The sequence below is a fragment of the Pavona decussata genome, unplaced genomic scaffold, assembly GCF_977016875.1.
Source record: "Pavona decussata unplaced genomic scaffold, jaPavDecu1.1 SCAFFOLD_59, whole genome shotgun sequence".
NCBI classification, from domain to species: domain Eukaryota; kingdom Metazoa; phylum Cnidaria; class Anthozoa; order Scleractinia; family Agariciidae; genus Pavona; species Pavona decussata.
The window spans coordinates 2,572,501-2,594,650 of NW_028145481.1; the positions used below are offsets into that span (position 1 = coordinate 2,572,501).

The 22,150-nt window shown below is 37.4% G+C and overlaps 3 protein-coding genes across 4 annotated transcripts in view; 2 read left to right on the forward strand and 1 right to left on the reverse strand.

Moving 5' to 3' along the window:
- LOC146479433 (uncharacterized) overlaps positions 1–7,526 on the forward strand; it is a 13,948-nt gene extending 6,422 nt beyond the window's left edge. Inside the window, exons 3-9 of one of the 2 annotated variants that reach the window (XM_085111075.1) lie at positions 422–557; positions 1,376–1,600; positions 2,582–2,763; positions 3,151–3,324; positions 4,038–4,142; positions 5,438–5,480; positions 6,712–7,526. In XM_085111075.1, coding sequence (XP_084967201.1) covers positions 422–557; positions 1,376–1,600; positions 2,582–2,763; positions 3,151–3,324; positions 4,038–4,142; positions 5,438–5,448 — 833 coding nt within the window. In that variant the 3' untranslated portion in view covers positions 5,449–5,480; positions 6,712–7,526. The remainder of the gene's footprint in view (positions 1–421; positions 558–1,375; positions 1,601–2,581; positions 2,764–3,150; positions 3,325–4,037; positions 4,143–5,437; positions 5,481–6,711) is intronic. The other variant, XM_085111074.1, reaches the window with a different exon arrangement.
- A 129-nt stretch (positions 7,527–7,655) lies between these two features.
- LOC146479434 (uncharacterized) lies at positions 7,656–11,496 on the forward strand. The gene is made up of 5 exons (XM_085111077.1): positions 7,656–8,922; positions 9,319–9,389; positions 10,039–10,141; positions 10,439–10,571; positions 11,271–11,496. The coding sequence occupies exons 1-5, from the start codon at positions 8,850–8,852 to the stop codon at positions 11,389–11,391; spliced, it is 501 nt and encodes a 166-aa protein (XP_084967203.1). The 5' UTR covers positions 7,656–8,849; the 3' UTR covers positions 11,392–11,496.
- Positions 11,497–14,571: 3,075 nt separating this feature from the next.
- LOC146479435 (apoptosis regulator BAX-like) lies at positions 14,572–18,882 on the reverse strand. The gene is made up of 3 exons (XM_085111078.1): positions 18,722–18,882; positions 16,152–16,676; positions 14,572–14,992 (listed from the first exon to the last, which is right to left on the reverse strand). Exons 2-3 carry the CDS (start codon positions 16,659–16,661, stop codon positions 14,879–14,881), a joined length of 624 nt encoding a protein of 207 aa, XP_084967204.1. The 5' UTR covers positions 16,662–16,676; positions 18,722–18,882; the 3' UTR covers positions 14,572–14,878.
- Positions 18,883–22,150: the final 3,268 nt, after the last annotated feature.

A 22,150-nucleotide genomic window follows, 5' to 3' on the forward strand; every position in this document is an offset into this window, starting at 1 on the left:
TTTGGAGAAAGAAGTAGTGCTTTACAGCCGGAAAAATCGCGTTCACAGCCGGGTAATTTCCCCGGCTTCCGGCTATTATCTACATCCCTGGGGGAGTGAGCCCCTATATAAGGTATATAGGTATATGTGGCAGCAAAGGGTATGGTTTTTAAGCTGTGTGGGTCAGAAATAGAGTATAGATTCTAACTATTTTGGTATGAAAACAGGTATAGATTTTACAGAAACCTGTATCTTTATGGATTCTAGAAACCAGGTCTGAAAATGGGTATAAACGAGGCCAGGTCTAAGAAAGGGTACCAGGTAATTAAATAGTTTGGTCTGAAATAGGATCAGGGTTTGGAGAACTGAGCCACGGACCCCAATAAAAATTTTGAGGATTACCTCCTGCTGGGAAAAATATTAATGATTTTGTTTTGTGCAGATGATTTCCAGGATGATCCAGGCCCGGTACCAGTAAAGAAGGTGAAATCAACAGTGAAAGCTAAACAACCAAAAACAAAACAAGATGAAACCAAGGGTAAAAGTAAAGAACCAGGGGCTTTAAAAAGAAAGGAAAGGTAAAGAGACTGTGAGAATTGGAATTAAAGATCACTAGAGTAGTATGTAAAGTATGTGCTGTTAGTTAATGAAAATAAATTAATATTGCACACATTATTTTGCATGTTCTTACATTATGTAAGTTATGGTTCAAAATAAAATGTTAATCATGAAACCAATGCACCCACTGTTGTTAGCTCTATGGCCATTTGAAACGTGAGGTGGATTCAGTTAGACAAAGTTAAGCTGGCAGGCATTACATATTGCTTGGTAATGACATTGAACCTGAAGACCCATTATGCAGTCTTTACTTTGATTAGGCCATAATTTCAATGGCAGTTTAGGAATTTGTTGAGGCAACATCAAAGATTAATGTTGTATACATCCATATAATTTAGGGATTTTCATTTATAGTATTCTTGTACTCTTCACTTTGTTTTGTTCTGTTTTGATTCAAGGTATGTCTCTCAAAGTGAACTGTCTAAACAGAACTGTGTTCACTAAATTTACACTGTACAATTATTTATATCTTGTTTTGCCCCAGTATTACATCCAAAATGTACCTACTGTAGAAAACAATATTAATTGTTTGAAAATTTTTTGTCCAAAGTTTACCCTCGGAAAATTATTGTAAGTCCAAAATGTTCACAGTTTAGTATAATATTGTCATTGCTGTGCATTAGCATTTTAATTTCTCCCAAAACTGATGACAAACACCTCTGCAATCATTTTATGGATACTGTAGTTGGGGATGGTCCCAAATTGTCCAGCTTGGAGACAGGTGAGTTTACTGTGATCCTAGATTAACCAAACCAGATTGTGACTGTTTCTTTGATAGGTTATCTCGAGATGAAAAGCTTTATCAGAAAGAGTTAGAAGCTGCCCTGAAAGCTTCCATGAGAGACTCACAACAGTCGCCTGCTGAGAACGAGAGCAGTAGCAATGCAAATGAGGAGGAAGAACAGGAAATTTCAGAGGAGGAAGAGATGATTTTGTCGAAAGCAAAGAAGGCCAGATTACTTCCTCCTTCGGATGTGGAGGATAACAATAAAGAAAACACTGAGTGAGTGTAATGAAAACATTCAAATGGTAACAGTTGTTCAAATGATTTTTCTGTCAAGATTCGTTTTTAGACTCTTTCCATCTTGAACATATGAAGGAAGAGAAAATACTGTTCAAGAGTGCTGCAGTTGAGGATATGTTTAGTTAGGGGTTCTTGGGGATACTCCTAACAATCATTATTTATACTTACCACAGACATGAGGATATAATGTAGTTTTCGACAATCTAGTCCTGACAGTGGTTCCCTTCTCTAATCATAGATACATGTAGGGTTATAGGATGGTCCTTGAAAAATGATGGGTTTAGCCAAATTTTTGGCAAGTCTGAAATCTTGGAGTCTCAAACTAGAGTCTCAGTATCTCAAGCCCGTAAAAAATAAAGCTTATCATTGACTCTTGTATTTTGAAATTTGAGTCTTGGAGTCTCGCAAGCCAAGCAAAAGTTAATTCTTAATCAAATGGTTCCGATTTATCAAGAAGTAATTTCTAGTATGAGGGACAGAGTGCTGTAAAAGTCTCGTATTGAGATCTCTAGATCAAGTGCTATCACCACTGTGCCATATCATCCCTCCTCCCCTAATAAATAAAGTAATCGTTTGTCTCACAATGTAGTCACCCAAGATATAGATTGCAATGTTTCCACTGCTTACTCTTGGTCTTCGTCAGGTGATGAAGGCGACTGAGAGTGCTTCAGTATTTATATCACGAAAGTAGGCTGCGAGTGGCAGATTTTGATCCACGCTGCTTTGGAAAGAAACTGTGATCTCAGCAAAGCGCAGTTGCTGTGGTCTCCTGTTGTGTTTCTTAGTAAAATGAGAATAATCATGTATGTTAATATTGGGCCTTAAAGGGTAAAAACAAGGGGAACCATGATCTGTGATGCCTTGAAACTGGATTATCACAGTTTATAAATGGATTTCATGTATCTTGGACACTCAAGCCTAGGAAAACCAAGGGAGTGTTTTGTTATTGTTCCAATCTAGGAATGATTCCCAAATAAACTTAGAAAGGAAGAGTCCAAGTGAGGAAGAGGAAAGTGGCAACGACGACGTGAAACCAATACCGAGTAAAAAGAAACCAACAGCAAGGAAGCTGACTGCTTTGAAACAAGAATTGGAGGAAGACGAAGAAGGGGAAGACGATTTCAAAACCGGTCAAGAAGAAGGTTGGTTTCTTCTGTAAAAACTGGAAATGTATGTGCTTTTGATTCTACTAAGTAATTCTTTTTTTCCATGTTACCATGCTCTAACCAATAGCATAGATCCACTGCTTATTAAATAAACCATGTACAACCCATAATCCCTTGATTTGCTCTGATGAAGGGCTAACATACTCTCTAATTTACGTCAGTACTCGAGTCTCTTATCAATGGCCAAGGATAAAACCAAACATTTGTTTCACCTACCCACCGACACAGCACCACGGTTTCTTTAGAAACCAACCCCCTTATGTATTTAGTCAAATCTGCCATTTTTATGACAGCTGATAGAAATTCTCTTGTGTACAAATTCTTACTGTGTTTCTTTCATTTCACGCTTATTAATCAATAAAGACAGTGAATTTGAACTTAGTGAAGAGTTAAGCAATGGAGACAGCGTTAGTGATGACCAAAATGATAGCGATTTTGACGAAGCAGAGGTCAAGAAAAAGAATAAAGGGCGAGGACGTGGCAAGTCGACAAGCTCACCGGGAAGGCCCAGTGTCAAGCCACGGACCAGTGTAACAGGTTGAGAAAATATTTTTGTGGTTAAAACTTACAGGTAGTTAAAAGCACATAATGAAAAGGTGAACTTTGGTAAACTGTGCAAAATTAATTTTCACGCTGAGTTGGACTAGCATCCCATGCAAAGAAGGTTCTCAATAAAAATAATAATCCTAATTTTCACGTGGTACCGAAACACTGGAAATAAGAGCTGACTTTGTACTGGGTTGCATTGTATGCTTGTTGTTTTTGTAACTCATGGTTTGAAACCACTTTGCATGCTTGTAATAAAAAATTATGTAGTTTTTTTGTGTTTGTCGTAGTACTCTGCAACTACAAAACTAGTTTTGTCTGTCAGTTGGCCACGTTATTAGATTTCTGAGTATCTTTATCCAAAAATTAAAACCTGACATATTGCAAACCAGGTCCCAGTTGTTCAAAGTGCTGATAACTTTACCCAGTGGATAAATTGTTATCCAGCAAATAAAATGTATTGGTTCGAGCACATTTACTTGCTGGATAGCGATTTATCCACTAGATAAAGTTATCCGCTCTTTGACCAACCGGGAACAGAAATGAGATCTTGTACTTGAAGACTTGCATCTATGCTTGACTGTTTTGCCCTTAAAATGTTAGCCTCTTTGGGAGAAATATAAGCTGAGCCCAAAGAGCGTCTACGTAGGACGCTTCGATTTTTATGTATTACTAAACTATTTTTGCTTGACGCTTTGATTTAGTAACACCACTCAAGATGTTAAAAGGGAAAGGTAAAAACAAAGGTCGAGGGTCTTCAGCCAACAGCAGTCACTCAGTCTCAAGTTCTGCATCCAATTCACCTTCAAGTAAGTCACCGGAAAACTATCAGTAAATACAGGATCCCAGAGAGGAGGTACTTTTAGTGACGTGCAGGGGCAAAGACCTTTTTGGGGTGGAGAGATTTTGACACAGGGACTGTTTTTAAGGCTTTATGGTGCAGAGAAGGCTGTACTTTTGGTAGTTTGTTTTGGGCTGATGACTGTTTTTTTTTTGGTTTAACAACTTGGTCTCATTCACACGTCTCCATCATAATAGACCCAAGCCCCCCCTCCCCCCACCCCCACTTCCTGAGACAGGGTAACTGCAACATTAGATAAATAGGATGTTTTTGTCTTCTAGTCCAGTCAGATTAAAGCTTAAGTCACAGTACATGTTTATCCCTTTCAGCCTTGTTATCAATCAACTTGGATATTCTCCTCACTGTTTTATCTGTTCCTTATGGTACGAGTTAGGAGAATTTGTTTAAAAATCAAAGCATTTCATCTTTGGCGATGATTTTGTTTATTCTTATGACCCATGTGTTTGGGTCATGTAGTGATATTGAAGGCAAAATTGGATTCTAGTCACTTTTGGGGCTTAAAGGGTTAGTCACCAAAACTTACTAAATTATCCTAGGCTTGCAAGTGCAGGAAATATTTTGTGACAGCAAAGACTGTTGTATGTACATAATTTTATAAAAGCTCAGAAAAGCCACAACTACAGGAAAATATTTATATAATTAGATGTAATAACTGAAAGTACATTAGAGTGCACATGAACCTTTTGTGCATAGCCAACACGTTACTCAGGTGATGTTCAGTTACTATGTTTCATTACGTGACATTTCATTTCATTTAACAGACATTAATGAGTTGTGCGATCTTGCCATACGCGTAATAGTACTCTGTAGAGATGAAATCATTACCTAATTTACGTACATCGCATGATGAGAATAATACTTTAATATTCTGTAATATTCTGAAACAGTCAGTCAAATGGGAGTTGACTAATACTTACCCATCATACTTACAAAATAATTCTTCACATAAATGCCAAAGTGTGAACAAATGATTTTTGGTAGACGGCTATAACATGCGTCAGTTATAAAATGGCATTATTATATAATGCATTCATTAATCTACTTGATAATAATAAATTAATTATTATTTAAATAACAATTATTAAATGTTAATCAACAATACATTTTAATTTGGCTAAAGTTTTAATTTCAAGAATATTAACAGAGTTAAATCAACTAACCTCCAAGAAGTAAATGTGAAAATTATGAATTAGTTACAAGTCTTAGCTAATTCTCTTTTCTTTTCCTGTGTTAATTTCACAGGTTTCTTCTGAAGATGCTAAAAGGATAACTACCCTAAAGAGAGGTGCGTCTTGAAGGTTCTGCTCTGAATATACTAACCCACCTTAGGAATAATAATAATAATAATAATAATAGTAATAATAATATTAATTTATTACTTATATTGTACCTTTTCTGTACAATATTCAAAAGTGCATCACAATAGCATATAACTTAATAACTAAACTTACACCTATAATATAAATCATACAAATCTTTCAAATAAAACTTACAAACTATTTACATTTAACAAATAAATACATGCAACAAATAAATCATAATTCTCCTTAATCTTCTGAAAAAGGCTGTAATCCTCAGGTAGACAAGAGAGCTCCAACAATAATAGTGAAGGAATATTTGAAAGGAATGTTAAAATCTTTCTAACTCAAAGTAAAGAACAGTAATGATTGTTAAAATGTAAACGGTAAAGTAAACAAAAAGAGCATACCAGGAGTTGTAAGCATACAGTGCATCCCTTATCTATACATGATTGGTAATTAAAGCAAAAAATTATGTTTGAGGTGCCATGTGTAGCTAACACTAACTAAATTACTTAAATACAAGTTACTTATCATGACTTAAAATACTTAAAGGTTCAATCTACATAGATCTGTAAAAGTACTATCTGTATACATTAATATCACTATTCACTGACACTGGGGTGAATGATTATTATATACCAAATCAGTGGAAACAAATTGACCAAAAACTTGCACATGACTGCCAGGTGGTGAATAGCAAGTACTATCCAGATAATTTTTGGGCAGTCAATGAGAGCACATAGCAAATGGTGTTCCCTGGTTGGGTAACACTAACTAACATTAGATGTCTAGCGGACAACTTATGACCAATGGAGATGGAGCTGAACTTGTAATCAGTAAGCCCCAGGGTTTCTTTAATAGCACATATTTTTATTTTATCATTATTTTTGTTTTTTGTAATTAGTGTATTCCAGATGTTCATAAAGTGGGAAGGAGGGCGAATTAAGAGCGAATCATACAAGCAGGAGAGTGGAGAGAGAAGGCGCCTCCTCTCCCCAGTCTCTTCTTGTTTTTTCCTGTTCCTCAACAGTGTTTGAGTGTGTGTGCATCTCAATTTACTTTGTGCCGCTCTACAATATCTCAACACCTGGGCCAGGCTCTTTTGTAATATTTTCATTTCGGTTTGTGTTCACCTAATTGGAATGACGTAAAGCAGCAATCAATAAGCATTTTTCTATCTGCTCACAAAAATTACTTTATTTTTTAATGTTTTAGTTTCATCTTCAAGCAATCCACCTTTACAGCAACAGCTCAAGACCCACTCTACATCACTCCTCAGAAATAGCCCAGGCATGGGGCTGGGCGGAGTGAACATCAAGACTTCTGGACCTCCAATACGGGTTGGACTTTCAAGAAATGTTAGAGTCAAGCCTCTTCACTCACATGTAGCTGTTCAGCACTAATCCTGGAATTCACAACATTATTGACGTCAAGTCATTTTTCATCCTTACACGCGCAGAGCTCATGCCGCTTACCATTAGTGTGTTTTTCTTCAGGAAATCGAGTTGTTCAAAGGCAAAAAGGGAAAGGAACAAAAGTATCTGTGGAATTGTTTCCACCACACAAATATGTATATCATACAGTTTGGCATCCCGTCTGCTAATTTCTCAGGCTATTCATTGGGTTGCAATCAAGGATTTAAACAATGAGAAAGAGATCAAAGCATTGTTATGTATAAAACTTAAGTCACTCTTAATCTTATGTAACGGGAAACAAGCAGTTTTCTAGACTGAGTTTAAATTTATGATGTTATTAAGAGTACTGCTTTTTAAATTGTAGCTTGCATAGAGAAAACAATTTTATTCTTAATGTATTTGTTGTGGTTTAATTTTATTTTTGGTTTCATTTTATTTTCCTTTGTTCAAGATTCTGGTTAATGTATTTATTGTAATGAATATGAGACAAAGAGAAAATCACTAAACCAAAAACAACTATAAACCACAACATACACAATATATAGTTTCCAGGTAATATTGAGGAATATCATTCAATAAAGTGGCTGCAGAATATAGTGTATCAAACCCAAATAACTTAGGGTGATTTATCAATGCAGTTAACTGAGCTAAGGACGACGCCTTCTAATACTGAGATATATTTCTCCATGGTTTATGACTATGCAGGAAAAGCAGATCTCAGCAAGGGCTATTGAAATCGAAAAAGAATATTTGGGTAGCTTTACATTTTTTTTAGAGATAATTAAACCACAAAAATTCTAAAATGCTTTAAACTACAAGGCAAAGTATGGTATTTTCCCCCCAAATTGAGCTTAATTATCTCTGAAAAACGCATGGCAAGCCCCAATTTTCTTTTTTTTCCATAATCATAAACCACGCAAAATACTTTTGTATTACTAGGCACAGGTTCGAAGAACTCGAGTTTCTTTACCTTGTGTAAGAGAGAAAGAAAGAGCCCAAATTGAACGAAAATGAACCAAAACCAATAAAGGAACACTAATTAAATATGAGCTAAAACCGTAAAAGTTACGGGAAGAAAAGTGATTTTTCTTCATTTTGAAAAGGGATTTTCTGAAAAAACTGCCTGTCAAAAATTGGTTGCCATTGTGATTTCAAAGTCAATCAACACAAACCGACTACATCAAATTTTTCGTAGTTAGATCTCTGACAAAGTCCCGAAGTTTCAGGGCGTTTACCCAAGTACAGGTTCAAGCAAAAGGTGACAACCAAATATTTGTGTTTCTCTCGCCCGCAAACCCCTTTATGTAAGACTAGACATCGCTGAGTTATGTGATTTTTGTATAGCTTCTGCGCAGGTCGCAGCGCATTTAAGGCCTCCCCACTGGCAAGGAAACATCATTGCGGATCGAAAAAACGAACTTGAGTGTTTTCGGCGCACACAGAATTTTTGTCGGGGAGGCAAGACTTTAGAGACCAAAAGATGTCTCTGGGCTTTTGTCGTTTTTGGGCTTCTGCACCTTAATGTTGCCCGCGCATATTCAGTTTGGGGAACAATGATTTTACTAAGTTGAGACGACAAACATTCTTTCTGAAAAACAGATTTGGTTTTGGTAGAACCCAAAAAACCGTAACGAAGGTTACCTGAGACAGAAAGGTATCGAGGATGTAGGTCACAGAACTATGTGAGAACAAAAAGCATCTGCTAACGCTTTCTCTAGACACGACCGTTTTCCCGGCGTTCTCCTATTGCGCGCACATTCTTTATCGCACGCGCACGTGGTTGTTTGCCGCGCGTGTTCTCTCGCTCGCGCTCATACATTTAACGTCTATGACGCACAAACTGTCCATTGAAACGTCAATGTTTTTGCCCGTTTCGCATTGTGCTTTTTGTACAGACGGGAGACTTGTTGATTGAGCTGCGTGTTTGTGGATATAAACATGAAACTTGCGTTCTTTTTTTGCTTATTCTTTACAATAACGCTGATTGGTATTTACCCTGGTGAGGGCCCAGGTAAGGAAAAACTTCTGAATAAATGTAAAGTACGGAAGGAGCTTTTTTTATGAGAGGGAAGATCGTTTGTTGGAGTCGAAAATCGCGAACACAACTCCATCACAGCATGCAGACCATTTTCTGAAATTCTTTTGTGAGAACTGATTCTGTAATTGTTGTCTCTCTGTGTCTTTGTTTGTTTTCAAGCTAGTGTGCTTAGGCTTATTCTCACTCATTTTCGTGTAACTAATTCGCGAAATTAGTTATCTTCATTTTTGCGATTTCAAAGAAGTTAGGACATTCCAGCTTTAAGTATTTTTTAACATTGCGAAAATCGCGGAAATTAAAACGCGCGAAAATACGAATAATTTATTTTTGCCTTACACATTATACACCGCTTCTATTTCATTTTTTTAGGATTTCAGGACCACCCTGAAGGCTTCGTTGGCGTTGTTCGTGATCGTTTTTCACACTGTTGGATGTCGGTGGTGAGTGTACAACCTTTTCACTCAGGATTCGTGAAATTACCAGTTCAGTACAAAAAATCTGGGACAATTTGCCACACATGAAACTGAGATTTTCATGTTGTTAGTGATTTGGTGGAAGTTTATAGGAACTTCCTGACTTCTGGTACACTGGTGTTGCTCTCTGATTGGACAAATAGAATACACCTGAGTATTGTTGTATTCAAAAACCTCAATAACCGTTTCTTCTTGTAGGTCAGGGTGTATAATCACTGCCCCCCACCTCCCCCCGACCCCACCCTGTTGAGGAATTCGCCAGATGTGTTGCGTGTGACCAGGCCATTTAGATCCGGTGTTGCCAACCTACTGCGGGAAGACTTAATGCCTCTCCCTTGGAGATTACCGGCTTTGTAATGAAGTGAGGCGCACTGCGCGAGGAGTTGCAATTTGGTTCGTAGCGCCTTTTCTTCCTATCAAGCCCTGCACACCCTGTTTCCTGCATGCGTTTTGCCACGAATACTAGGAAAGAGATAGGAATACACATAGAATATTTATTATTATACACGATATACTCATTTCTAAGGAGTGCTAAATCCCATGTTTCATATGAATTGTCTTTCGACTTCTATAGTGCCACTATAAACGCTTCCTTAATTTGTCCCATTCTGTTCAGGAAGCCGAGTACGTTTGGCTCAAGCAGGAATATGGAGACGACTTCAATGAAGCAATTGATTGGTGCTTCGATGTTATTTTCAAGGAAAAAGTCAGATCACGAGGTTGGTACAACACAATGACTGATCAGGCGTTTGAAAACAAGCCTTTGAATCACACTGAGTAAACCTTTCAAAGCAAGATATAACGTCATATTTTGCTTTAAAACGTTGACATAATTTGTTCCTTTAATTTAACGGATCATTACGATGTTCGGATCCCGTATGCGAAAATATGGCTGAAGAGTATTCCTTTTTGTCTGTTTCAGTTGAATTGGGGTAGTGAAAGTAACAACTAGTAGCGGCATTTGTCCCATCTACAAAGGTACTAAAACTGATCCTTGTTGTTTTTCATGGAAATAGGTTTGACACCAAGCGCTCTCGAGATGTTGCGACGAAAGAGGTTTCTAAAACTTGGAGACTTTTTGGTGATCATTTTAATGGCCTTTGGATGTGGACTGATGTTTCGAAAGGCTGTCAGGAAGAATTTTTACGAGTAAGTACAGCAACAGGTTAAAGAGAGATATATCATAATATGTAAGAGAAGTTCGAATAACGGCACACACTGAAAATCCTTGACTAAAGCGTTGAATCCCTCATACATTTCCTTGCCAGGCAAGGATGACATTTTTATGTTGCCTATAGACTATACAAGTATTGTTAGTATTTGTGGTATTAGTATATAGTTTTTATCTCACGTTTGCCGTAATAAGATGATGACGATGAAGATGATGATGATGGTGATTGCTATTGCTTTAGTATTAGAATCGTATTTTTACGTTGTGACACGATCCTGGGCACAAGTTATTGCTTTGAATCTCGTCGTGTCTAAATGAACGTTATGGTATGGTATTTAGCCTGCATATAATAATACAATAATACAATATTGTTGGGGTTTGGTGGCATGGCCCGCGTCGCGGATCTGCCGCGGGCCAGCAAGTTCCAACAAAACCGCCAGCTACGCAGGCTTATGGTATATAGTATATCATTTTGCACTTTACTCATCTACGTACTCATTTTTTTGAAGAAAACAAAAACGCGAATCTCACGTTTCCGATTCTAAATCTGGCAGAATAATTTCAACTTCTGAGATTTGGGACTGGGAAAGGGTTGGGGGGGGGGGGGGGGGGGAGAGGGGCGCAGCTCCATTGGGAATTTCACTTTACTGACTACATCAACCATTTGTTTTTCCTAGGGAACTCAAGAATCGGCAAAGAAATGCTTCCCTAACAGTTCAGATTCCCATTCGGCAGAGCTTACCAACAGAGAAGCTCAAGAATAATACAAAACCGCGTCAAAAGCCAAGACGCCACTAATTTTGACTTCCTTTTTGTTTCGTCAGTTTTCTATTCCAAGACCACTTGTTATAAAAAATCATGTGCATGTGGATCTTTGAAACAAGATAATGTATTAAAGACAGTTCATCAGGATACAGTTGTACTACAGTGTGTTGTTTCGCTCTGTCTTGTCGCAGACTCCTTGGCTTAATTCCCTAATCTCCGCACAAACTCGTTCACAGACCGTAGAAGCGTGGTCGTACTGAGAAGATTTCGACGTAGTAGAGTATAAGCCGTCAATGTGACCTGTTACCAATCTTCAGCAAACTTGCTTTGATGATAGACTGCTTACAAAGGGACAACGTAAAAGGGGGGCTTGTGGGCTTGGGAGCCCCTCCCACTTTTTTATGCGGTTTAATTTCGATATTGTTGAAAAGATTTTCGAAGCCTTTTGTTACAGATGCAAAGATGAAGTCTTTTTGAAGTCATAGTTTTCATATAGCAAGACGTGTCCACAGAGCAACAGTTTCTTTGGCGGTCATATTAAAACAACAACCGCAAAAGGCCTGCATATGCATGCGGTTACGCTTTCGTTTAATCAACACCCCCGAGGGCCCTACTACAGTCCCCCTTTTCATTAAGACCTAGCGAATATTAAAATCGCAAGCGCCGCCGCAAAAATACATGAATAAATGAGTGAAGCTCATGTGAGAACTTACTCACTGAACACTCGAAACGGAGAATTAGTTTCGTTTTTGGTTCCATAAAGAGGATGGGAGGATGATTCTATTTCGATACATTTTTTTGTTTGCGATTTTCGGATTATTTTAGGATGTCCAGGGAAGTCCAGGCGATGGAGGCTTGGCTGTATCAGTATCGCGATATCCAGTATCGAATTGAAAATCAGATGTCGGCCATTCTTATTCCTTTCTTCCCTGACAAGTGCTGAAAAAAACATTTCCAATGTCCACTTTTCCCTTCATGCTCTTTTGTTGGAACATGGATTGATACAAAAGGAACTTCATTAACACGGATAACGGTTGTGGTCATGGAAAAAATACAAAAGTTTTCACCAGCCTTTGGCACACTGGGGGCGAAAATGGTACCCATCTCTGGCAGAGTCCACTATTTGGAATTTCACCCCCCCTCCCCTCCCAAGGTTCATTGGTCGTGTGACTGTAACAACTTTGTATGCTCATTCAGGAGTGTAAGGTCCCATTCATATTAGGTGCATGGGTCTGGTTCTTGGGTACGGACACTAGTCTGAACTTTTTTTTTTTTTTTGGTGACTGAAAAAAATCTTGGTGCAGGCATGAAGTATGAGCACAAGTCCTTGGGGCAGGTACTGGTCAGGACTTTGTCAGTTCCCATGTTTTTTTTCCGGCAAGTAATTCATGGTAAGGTACCATATAGTCACCCTTACCTTACCATGAAGTATAAACCCTTTTTCCTATGCCTACACTAAATGAACAAACAAGGAAATGGTTGCTCATTGGGGACCAAGGAGTTTAAAACAATGTCCTTTTCAATTCCCGGGAAGAGAGCCCTGGCACAGACAACTAGTCCGAAAAAGACCTAAGCAATTTATTTGTAGTTATCTATTGGTTGCAGCAAATTTTATTTTGCATAATAACAGCTGCAGGTTACCATGCCACACCTTAAAGGGAATATGTACATTTTCACAGCCAATTAATTAAATTGCAAATTATCATGGAGGCCTTTTCCCAACTTGGGGAATAGGGTGCGATTTAGACATAAAGTTGATTGTTTAGTCTGGAAATAAGAAAATACTCTTTAGTTTGGAAGATGTACGTTGTCTCCACTTTATTAGAATAGGTATTTTGAATTAACACATCAAGCAGTTTTCACAATATACAAAAGCAAGATATTCAAGATGAGATTCTTGTAGCGGGAGTGTAGGTTTGAAATCTTGATTCCAATTGGTTCAGAAATTGTCTTTTTCGTTGACTTAGGAGAAAACCTGTGTCAGAAAAAAAAAAGGATGTACACAGCACTGATACAGTCTCGGGAAGTGCAACCCAAATCAAGCGTCTCTGATTGGTTTCCATTTGTTTTAAATTTTGACAGGAGTTTAATTCTGTGTTTGTTGAATCTAATATCACAACTGATTCACTGCCAGTTGTTATCTTTATCATTGACCCCTTTGTGCAAACACTTACTGAACAACAAGGTGTGGTCTTCATGTGTCAGGAAAATCATGGACAATTGAAAATTTGACTGTTTGCCAACTATCACAGATTTTTGAAGCTTATGAAACTACAAAATCATAGACATTCTGCTGATCATCTGAGATGGTTGGGGATCAATCAGGAAAATGAAAAATATTGATTTCTGATTTATCTCAGATTTCTGCAATGTTTAGCAATGATTCTGAGATGAAAACATATTAAACTTTTTACTCTCTGGGAATATCGGTGATATATTTAGCTTGCTGGGTGAATTTTAGATTTATTAGGTACCGAAAAATCAAAATGAGAATATTTCTCCAAGTCTTTATTTTTGTTATCTCCAGTAGTCACTGACAGACAGGAAAAAACAAAATCGTCATTGTCTGGAATTTTCCTGGCAACATTTGGAGACCAGGCTTAAGAAAACTGGATTTCTGTTCAAGATTGGTAGTCCTCAAGGTAGCAGGAATCTGCTGTATTTGATCATAGAGAAGTGGAGAAGAGAAGATTGGATTTAACGATAAAATTAAAATGTCACGCCTCACTTTTTGTCTTTTCTGTTGCACCAGACCAAGGGATGGGTTGAATCACACCGCTTGTCATTTTCATAAGGGGAACCAGTGCTGTGACACATTGCTTGTTTTTTCAGTGACACATTTATACTCCCTTTTTTTTGGTAAGGAAAGTTGACTTCAAATAACTTAAACCATTAACAGAAGGAAAATATTAATCAAGGTCAAAGGGCAAATCAGTGCACTAGAGTGAAGTCGGTAACCCCTGATATCATTATCAAAGAAAAAATTCTCATATCTTGTCCCCATACTCTTCTTATAAATGTACTCTCAGTGGGGAGAAGTTATTTAACTATCAAGAAAATTCACCTTGGGTGATCATATTCTTAATTCTCATGACCTCAGGGGTGGAATAAGCATTGATATTATAAGGAGATATTTGATGCTGATCAGTGTTAGAGGTTAGGGCACTTTGATGCACTAAATAAAAACAGTATTCTGACCAGCATACAACTGTATCTCTCTCTTTCTTTAGTTTTAATAATAACAAAATCTTGGAAATTTAAGAATAAAAAATCACAAAGTAGTTCATGAAAGCACTCAGCAAGCAGCAATGGTACATGCTCAGTTTGTCTTTAAAAGCAATGCGCTCATCTGCATCCAATTGTCTTTCATACGCATTTAATGTACAATATGATTATCATAATGACAGTTTCCTGTCACGTATTTGTGGTACTCATTGTCCATGAAAATGCAAATATTGCATCATTTCATTACATAATTACCAGTAAATTGCTGGTAATAATATTAGCCTTTCATGTGTCATTACTGTCTGCGCCACAGCAACATAAACCCAAGCGCAACAATACAACCAAACACGAAATAAAACTGTAGATCATGCTTCTGCCGTAAAGTCTTGAAGTACTCCACAATAGATTCCTGCAAACAATAAACTTTGGTAAGTAATTTAAAGTTTTAAGTAACTAAAATACAACAATGCAAAATGAAGATGAAAAGTTACTAGCACAGGCCATTCTTATACTAGAGGACGCATTATCCGTCTGGACAAACTTGGGCAAGCATTTGTTGTTTGTCTGGTTATTTGCTCTAGTATAAAGACGGGCACAGGACGCATTATCCATCTGGATGAATTATCTTCAGTTGTGCGTCATAATAGTTCATTCAGACAGATAATGCGTCTTGTGCCCGTCTGTATACTAGAGACAAATAACCAGACAAACAACAAAAGTTCATCCAGATGGATGACTCGTCCTCTAGTATAGAAATGCGCACATTTTAGGCATTGTGTTGTCCAGCCAAAATAGCGAGTTACTTGATTAAACATACGTCACAATATGGAAAAATATTATTTGCAGCTATAACCATGGTGGCAGGATACTTTTCCTTTAAACAACTTCATTGATAGTCTCTTTGTGACCCACATGTCACGTTTAACTGAATACTGATAGTACATGATGTTCATGTCAGATTCCCTCCTAGAGGAGCCTTCTTTCCACAGCATTTGAAGGAAGGAAGCACAGTAGACTCTGCTCTGACTTGATTACAATGTCTACAATGTTTGCAAAGTCCATGATCATGGGCAAAATTAACAGAAACCAATCTGGTCTTTGTAAAGTTGTTCAGTACACACATCTCCTGACTTTTAAGTGAGTCCATGAACATGCTGCCTAATTTGACTGCCAGTGAACATGGAACCTACAATTCAGGGTTTTTGTTAGAGCAGGGACACACTGGGACCATTACTTGCCTATTATATACTTCATCCCAGCCATTTTTACATTGTATACAAAAGGGTGAGAGCAAATCTACCATGTGGTTAAATTTGGTCCCTCCAAATCAAATACTTAACTCAACACACCATGTGCTGAGGTCGTCTGGTCACTAAGTAATGCTTACACATGATCAGCAGTCATTGTTATAAATCAGAGCAGTCTCCTTTACTTCCCACCTAAAAATACCATGGAAAAGGAGAACCTGCTAGCATTGAACATGTCAGAATACACTAAGAAATTAACAACATTTGAGAGATATTCTGGCTTGATGTACAGCGATAAAAGAATCAATAAAGAGAACTCACCCAGCCACCTTGCTCGAAGATCCACTTTGCCAGTCTGTCCTTGATAAACTGAACCACCCACTGAACAATCATTTTGATCAGAGGTATTTCATTTATAACTTGTACTGCTAGCTTGTAGCCAAAGTAGAACAGAGTCACTATTCTTCCCCAGTTAACGACACCATCACTAAAGATCTGTGCGGCAACCTGTAGAAAGGTGTCAAAGGCAGTGTCTTTCGAAACCTGCACTTGAGAAATCATGTTGTTCAGTGAAGTATCATTGGAGAGACGGTCGCCTATGTCGCGTATGACATGGGCAACATCCTTGTTGACTTTCTGTTGATTCTCGCTGATTTCTGCTGGCACTGGCAAGCCATCTGCTCGGAAGCACTCGCTTAGAAAAGTTGTGACGATCGCTGGTGCTTGACCCGATACTTCGTCAACACTTGTCGCTCGTTGAAGGGTAGGCCTTTGCTCATGACTCCCATCTTCGTCATCAGAGTCTCTTCTTGAACCTCCACCAGGGGCCATTTTGATGGATCCACTCTGAAAAACAATGTACAATGTAATTAATGAGGTTTTTTACTGAGAAATTTATGTTCTCAAGATTGTCTGTTGTCACAAATGCAAACAGGCCCAGGTTTACAATTCATGGGGGTCGACAAGCCACTAAATGTTTGGCAATAGACCACTTCCTAAATAATATGAATATATGAAACTCATCAGTTCCTAGTTTAACACTGAAGTATTCTTGCACAAAGTTATATCAAATTCAAATGGCTGGTCCTTGAAAGTCACAGAAACACAGTCTCCATTCCTTGTGCATGCCCTGGATATTCAAGGGAAAGATGAACAATAAGGTTGGGCTCACAACCATCTAATGTTCTCTTTCCTTTATTCTTTATCCTGTTTATCACAGTGCCCGCCAACATCCTGTTGACTTTCTGGTCATTCTACACAGACCTTACAAAATCTTTCACGAAATACACATATTTGAATTTCGCAAAAAAAAAAAAAAAATTTAGCACTTTTCAGTCCAATGCATAAAAAATGAAATAAAAAGATTGCTCTATCAGCATCATGCTTGTTCTCGGGTCAGCTTTTGAGTGTGTGTTGACATGCCTCATTTGCACATGTAAAAACTGTGTTCAGATGCCTTACAAGGCTTCTCAGCCTGACAGGAGCCTTAATGCTCCGGGCACCTAAATTTTTTCTAGTAACAGCTAACACTTCACATGTTGGGCTCCTAACTTCTCAGCTTTTACCGTTGTGGGCTCCTTGGAATTTTTCGTAGGCAACAGCCTTGCCTTAGATGAAAGCAGTAAGCAGCTTATGACAAATAATCTTGAACACATTCACCTGTACATGTAAGACCACAAAACTGCATGCACTTGGCTCAAACTGAATAAATCTGAGTTTTGTGTGTAACTGGATTCAATGAAGGAATACACTTCTATGTCCATTATATTAATTACACCAAATATCCACAATTTTGTGGTTTTTGCTATTTTATGAAAAGAACAATTGTGTCTATTTTTAGACTGCATATTTCCAAAAATATGGGAAGATCAAAACAAAAGCTTTGAATCTACAAGTTGTTAACCACAATGGATTTGAAATGAGTCATTTCTATTCATTTGTCAGAGTATCGTTATTCCTGCCAAAAATAGCAACCCACTCAATTCACTGAGCAGCACCTGTTTATTATTAAAACTCTTAAGAGAAAAAAGTTATGCTATTGTTTGCTTGAGTAAATGTTATTCAGATCAAAAGTATTCAAACAAAATCTTTTAACATGTTTGTATAAAGAAAGACAATCACAAGAATTCACGTTCTGAATGAATGTTTTGATTTTTATCAGTTATAAGTTCCAGTTACTATACAAATTTATCGATTATTTACACTTTCAATAAATTTATTGTCTGCATGGCCTGGAAGATTACGATTATTGCTGCCGAGGAACCAAAACTTGTCTTCGCTGGGCACTTACTTCTTATCTTCTTGACTAAAAGTAAAATTTTTTTTAACATCGTGTTGTACATTAATGGAAAAATACTTCTAGACTGTCACAAGATTTCAAAAGCTTAGGATCGCTGCGGAAGTAATATTTGTAATTAAAAACAACAGGACCGTAGGCGAAATCAAACGAGCATGGCGGGAACTAAATAATTTTTATCTTGCAGAATAAAAAGAATTAGTAATAGAAGCAACAAGATAGTACAGTGAGGCCAATAAATCATATAAAACCTTTCCCTGACGAGTGTCAACTCTTGAAATCTTGCTATAAGAAAGCTAAGCCGAGTATTAAAATTCTAATGCTTCAAGAGAAATTCCATAAGACATTCGTTGTCGATTTCGAGGTCGCGTGCCGTTTGCAGCCTCAAAATACAAAATTGGCCTCTTTCAGAAAGGAATTAAAAGCCAGATTTTACGATCATTTACTTAAACACTTTTAACTCAATGCCCACAAGAAACATTCTTATATGCATTTTTACTGAGTGTTTTGAAAATCTCGAAAAAGCGGCCATCAATGATGAAGGAAAATAATTTCGTGAGCGTTAGAACTTTTTCTACGTTAATAGTGTACTCACCACAACAAATGAAGTGGAATTTTATCCCCTTAATCTTTAAATTTCCTTCTTCTTTCCGAGGAAAAAATTTTTACTTCTTTAGATCCCGTCTTGTTTGTCTGTTTGACTCCAAACGAGAAATATATTGATCAAAATGGTGGCATCGATCAAGCCTTCGACGATGAAATACGATTTTTGATTGGACAGTCAATAAAAGAGCTTCAGTGATTGGCTGCAGTTCTGGAGCGAAGCGATGATGTAATGGAGTGACGCGCCACTTTCAAAGTTTCCCGGACTTTCCCTGAAAAGTCTTTTCTCAGGGAAAACATCGGTTTTTTTCAACTCTGTACAAAGTTTTATTGCATACAACATTCTTGTAGGGTTTATATTTTTGGAGTTCTTTTTCGATGTTCAAAACTCATCGAAAATGCAAAAAAAAAAAAAAAAGGAAAAGAAAATTAACTCACACAAGCTACCATCTGCTCTAGGCTAATTTAAATATTGTACGTGCCCAGACAAGAATGCTTTCTTGTTTTTCTAAAAGAAAACAACAATCTAGAGTAAAAGATGTTGTCTTACGAGAGAACAAAAGAAATTCCTATTCAAATTAAGAACCCAGCAATGAGTGTTTTTATTCAGATAGCCTCAATCAGTTATTGTTGGTTATTTTCGGACGTGATTCAGTGTGCCTTTGCGCGGAGCGTGGGCAATTGGGAACCCATTATTAAACCTGTTGCCGCCTTAATTTGACGGAATACTGAAAAAATCCCCGTTAAAATAATTTAAATCTGACCTTACACGCGGTGGATTTTTTTTCTGTGTGTGTGTGTTTTTCTCTCCAAGATTTCAAAGAAGAAGAGTTCGTTTCCGGACAAACGAGAAAATACATTATGCTTGAAAGCATGGAATACATGTGCTTGTTCGACCTGGTAAGGGTATTCCCCTGCATGGTCACTTAGGTAACGGCTCGGTAATTTTTACATAAATATCCTATCGTATATAAGCTCTCTTCGGCGAATACCAAAGGAAATTGAAAACCTACTAAACGATTGTCTGTTATGTAATTAATATAAATGGAGCGCATAACAGAAAATAACGACCTCTAATAATTGGCGAATAAATTTCTACGTGCTGTAAGCCGAGCTGTTATTGAAAAACACACGGGCAGGTGCTATTGTTACAATAGTATTTTGTGTTAGTTTTTCGTTTCCTAGAAACTGTAGTGAAGGCAAAACTGAACTCAGTGACGGTAAAGAGTACATCCTCGTTGTTATCGCGGTTTTGAATAAACCAACGGCTTGGATTGAAAATATTATTTCCACGTGTTAAGATATTATTCCATAAATGTTTAACTTGTAATCTGCTTCAGTATCACTGATGAAAGTCCTTTACCGATAACATAAATATAATGCGTTAAAAAAACAAAAAAACAAAAAAACAAATTGGAATTAGAAATATTGGTGTCGCTTCGTTCAGACCAAACTTCACGTTGGCAGTGGCTCTCAAAGGTATAGCACGCCCACTGACACTGAATTTTTCAAGGGATATTGTATTAACGATATAAAATACACAAAGATCTAGAAGCTACAACAATTTCTCTAAACTTTTCAATATCCGGCTGGAGATATTCAGTGGCAATTTTAAGATCATGATATATATAGACAGGAGATGAAATCACGGTTTAACTTTTTTAACTGGAAAAGGAGAACAAAGAGAGAAAAGCTAAGTCGGGCTCCGGAAACTAAGGATTATATTGTGAAATTTAATTTTCACTAGCATATATCAACCTCATCGATACTCACCTATATATTGGTTGATCTAGTCCCACGATTAGTGTGAAAAACTGGTTAAACGGCGAGAGTGGCAATGAAACTTTGCAACTGTTCTAAAAAAACCCACGTTCCTTTAAGTCTCTCCCCTTCCTGCAGTACTAAACTCATAATATCGGTATAGGCTAGGAGCTTTATATGCCGCACAGAGGGAGGCTAAATTTATTCATGATGATCAGAACATCATAAGACTCAACTGCCTGCTTTGTGTTTCCCTGAGGCAACTGTATTGCACGGGAACTGTCAAGGGCAAGCTCAAACACGTCTTTTTATTTTTAACTCAGTGTTTTCGCCACGTGCTGGCCTGAATACGTTATTAACCGCGTAACTGGTTTTGTTCTCACGTAAAAATAAAAATAAAAAATAAAAAAACGACAGCTTTGACTGAAATTTGTATATTGCTGGAAGCAATAAAATATTTAGCTTTTACATAAAGGGGACAAGTGAATTTTTTAAACTGCAAACGTCAAAGGCCACGCAGGTGATGCGGCATTTTTTTTTTTTTAGGAATGGGCATTTTCCCTAAAAACTAGAGACGAGGCAACAGCCGAAATTATGCCCATATATGGTATGGTAGAAGGCTTCTTATTCTCAAGTGTTGTACATGTAAGCTGATGAAAATAGCGGCAGGACCATTTTTGCTTCAAGTTTTGGATAAAAACTGATGTAAAGCTTTCAAGCCCGAAAATTACTTAATGGTATTTTTCCCCAGTTTGTTTGTCCAGTTTGTTTGTCTCGAATTTTGAAAAATAAAAAAGGAATTGAATGCGGCTTATCTCTAATGTTTCGAACTATTTAATTTTCCTTTGAAACCAAGAAAATTGCCGAAAACTCCTCCCCAAAGATTGTCATGTTATTTGATCTCCTTTTATCTCATTCGTAGGTTATTGAAGTTTGTCCCTTAAATGAATTTATTTAATTACCTATTGTGTTTGATTACAAATGGATCAGCCAGTTGCGTGTTGTTTTATTTAATAGTTCTACGTGCTTTTTGCAAAACGTTTTTCAAATTATTGCTTTACGATAAAACATGCATGTTTCCGTGTACGGGAGTTTAGAAAAAAAAAAGCCCTCAAGGAAATTAAGAAAGTTCTGCTTATGACCTTGAAGGCGGAAATCCGTGTAGGTCTGTCTGTTTCGTCAACGTTTTGGCTTTAACGGAATCTCAAAAATGGCGCCGGAAAAACTGAACGCACTTCGGAGAAATTGCCTTGATTATGTAACACAACAAAAACTGTTGATTCTCAACTAAAGAAGAACCTTTCCTTTGTTAAAAAGAATATAAACAGCCCAGTGATCGGACCTGTGTTGACATTCAGTTTGCCGCAGGGATAATGACGATCTGGTACATCATGCCGACCCAATACACTAAAATTCACTATCAAAACAAATTCATGATCATGAGCCCTTTCCTCCTTTTTACACCAAACAGCAAACGTCTATGCTATCTTTCGATCAAAATGCGTGGTTAAAACTGAGTTTTTTATACACACTTAACGAGCCTCACACGCATGCGCACAGCCTAACATTGACAATACAATTCATATTTACGACGTATCTTCTAATTCTGCCGTTCAGGAAGTTTCAATTTTCCTCATAATACGAGAAGATTCGCTAACTA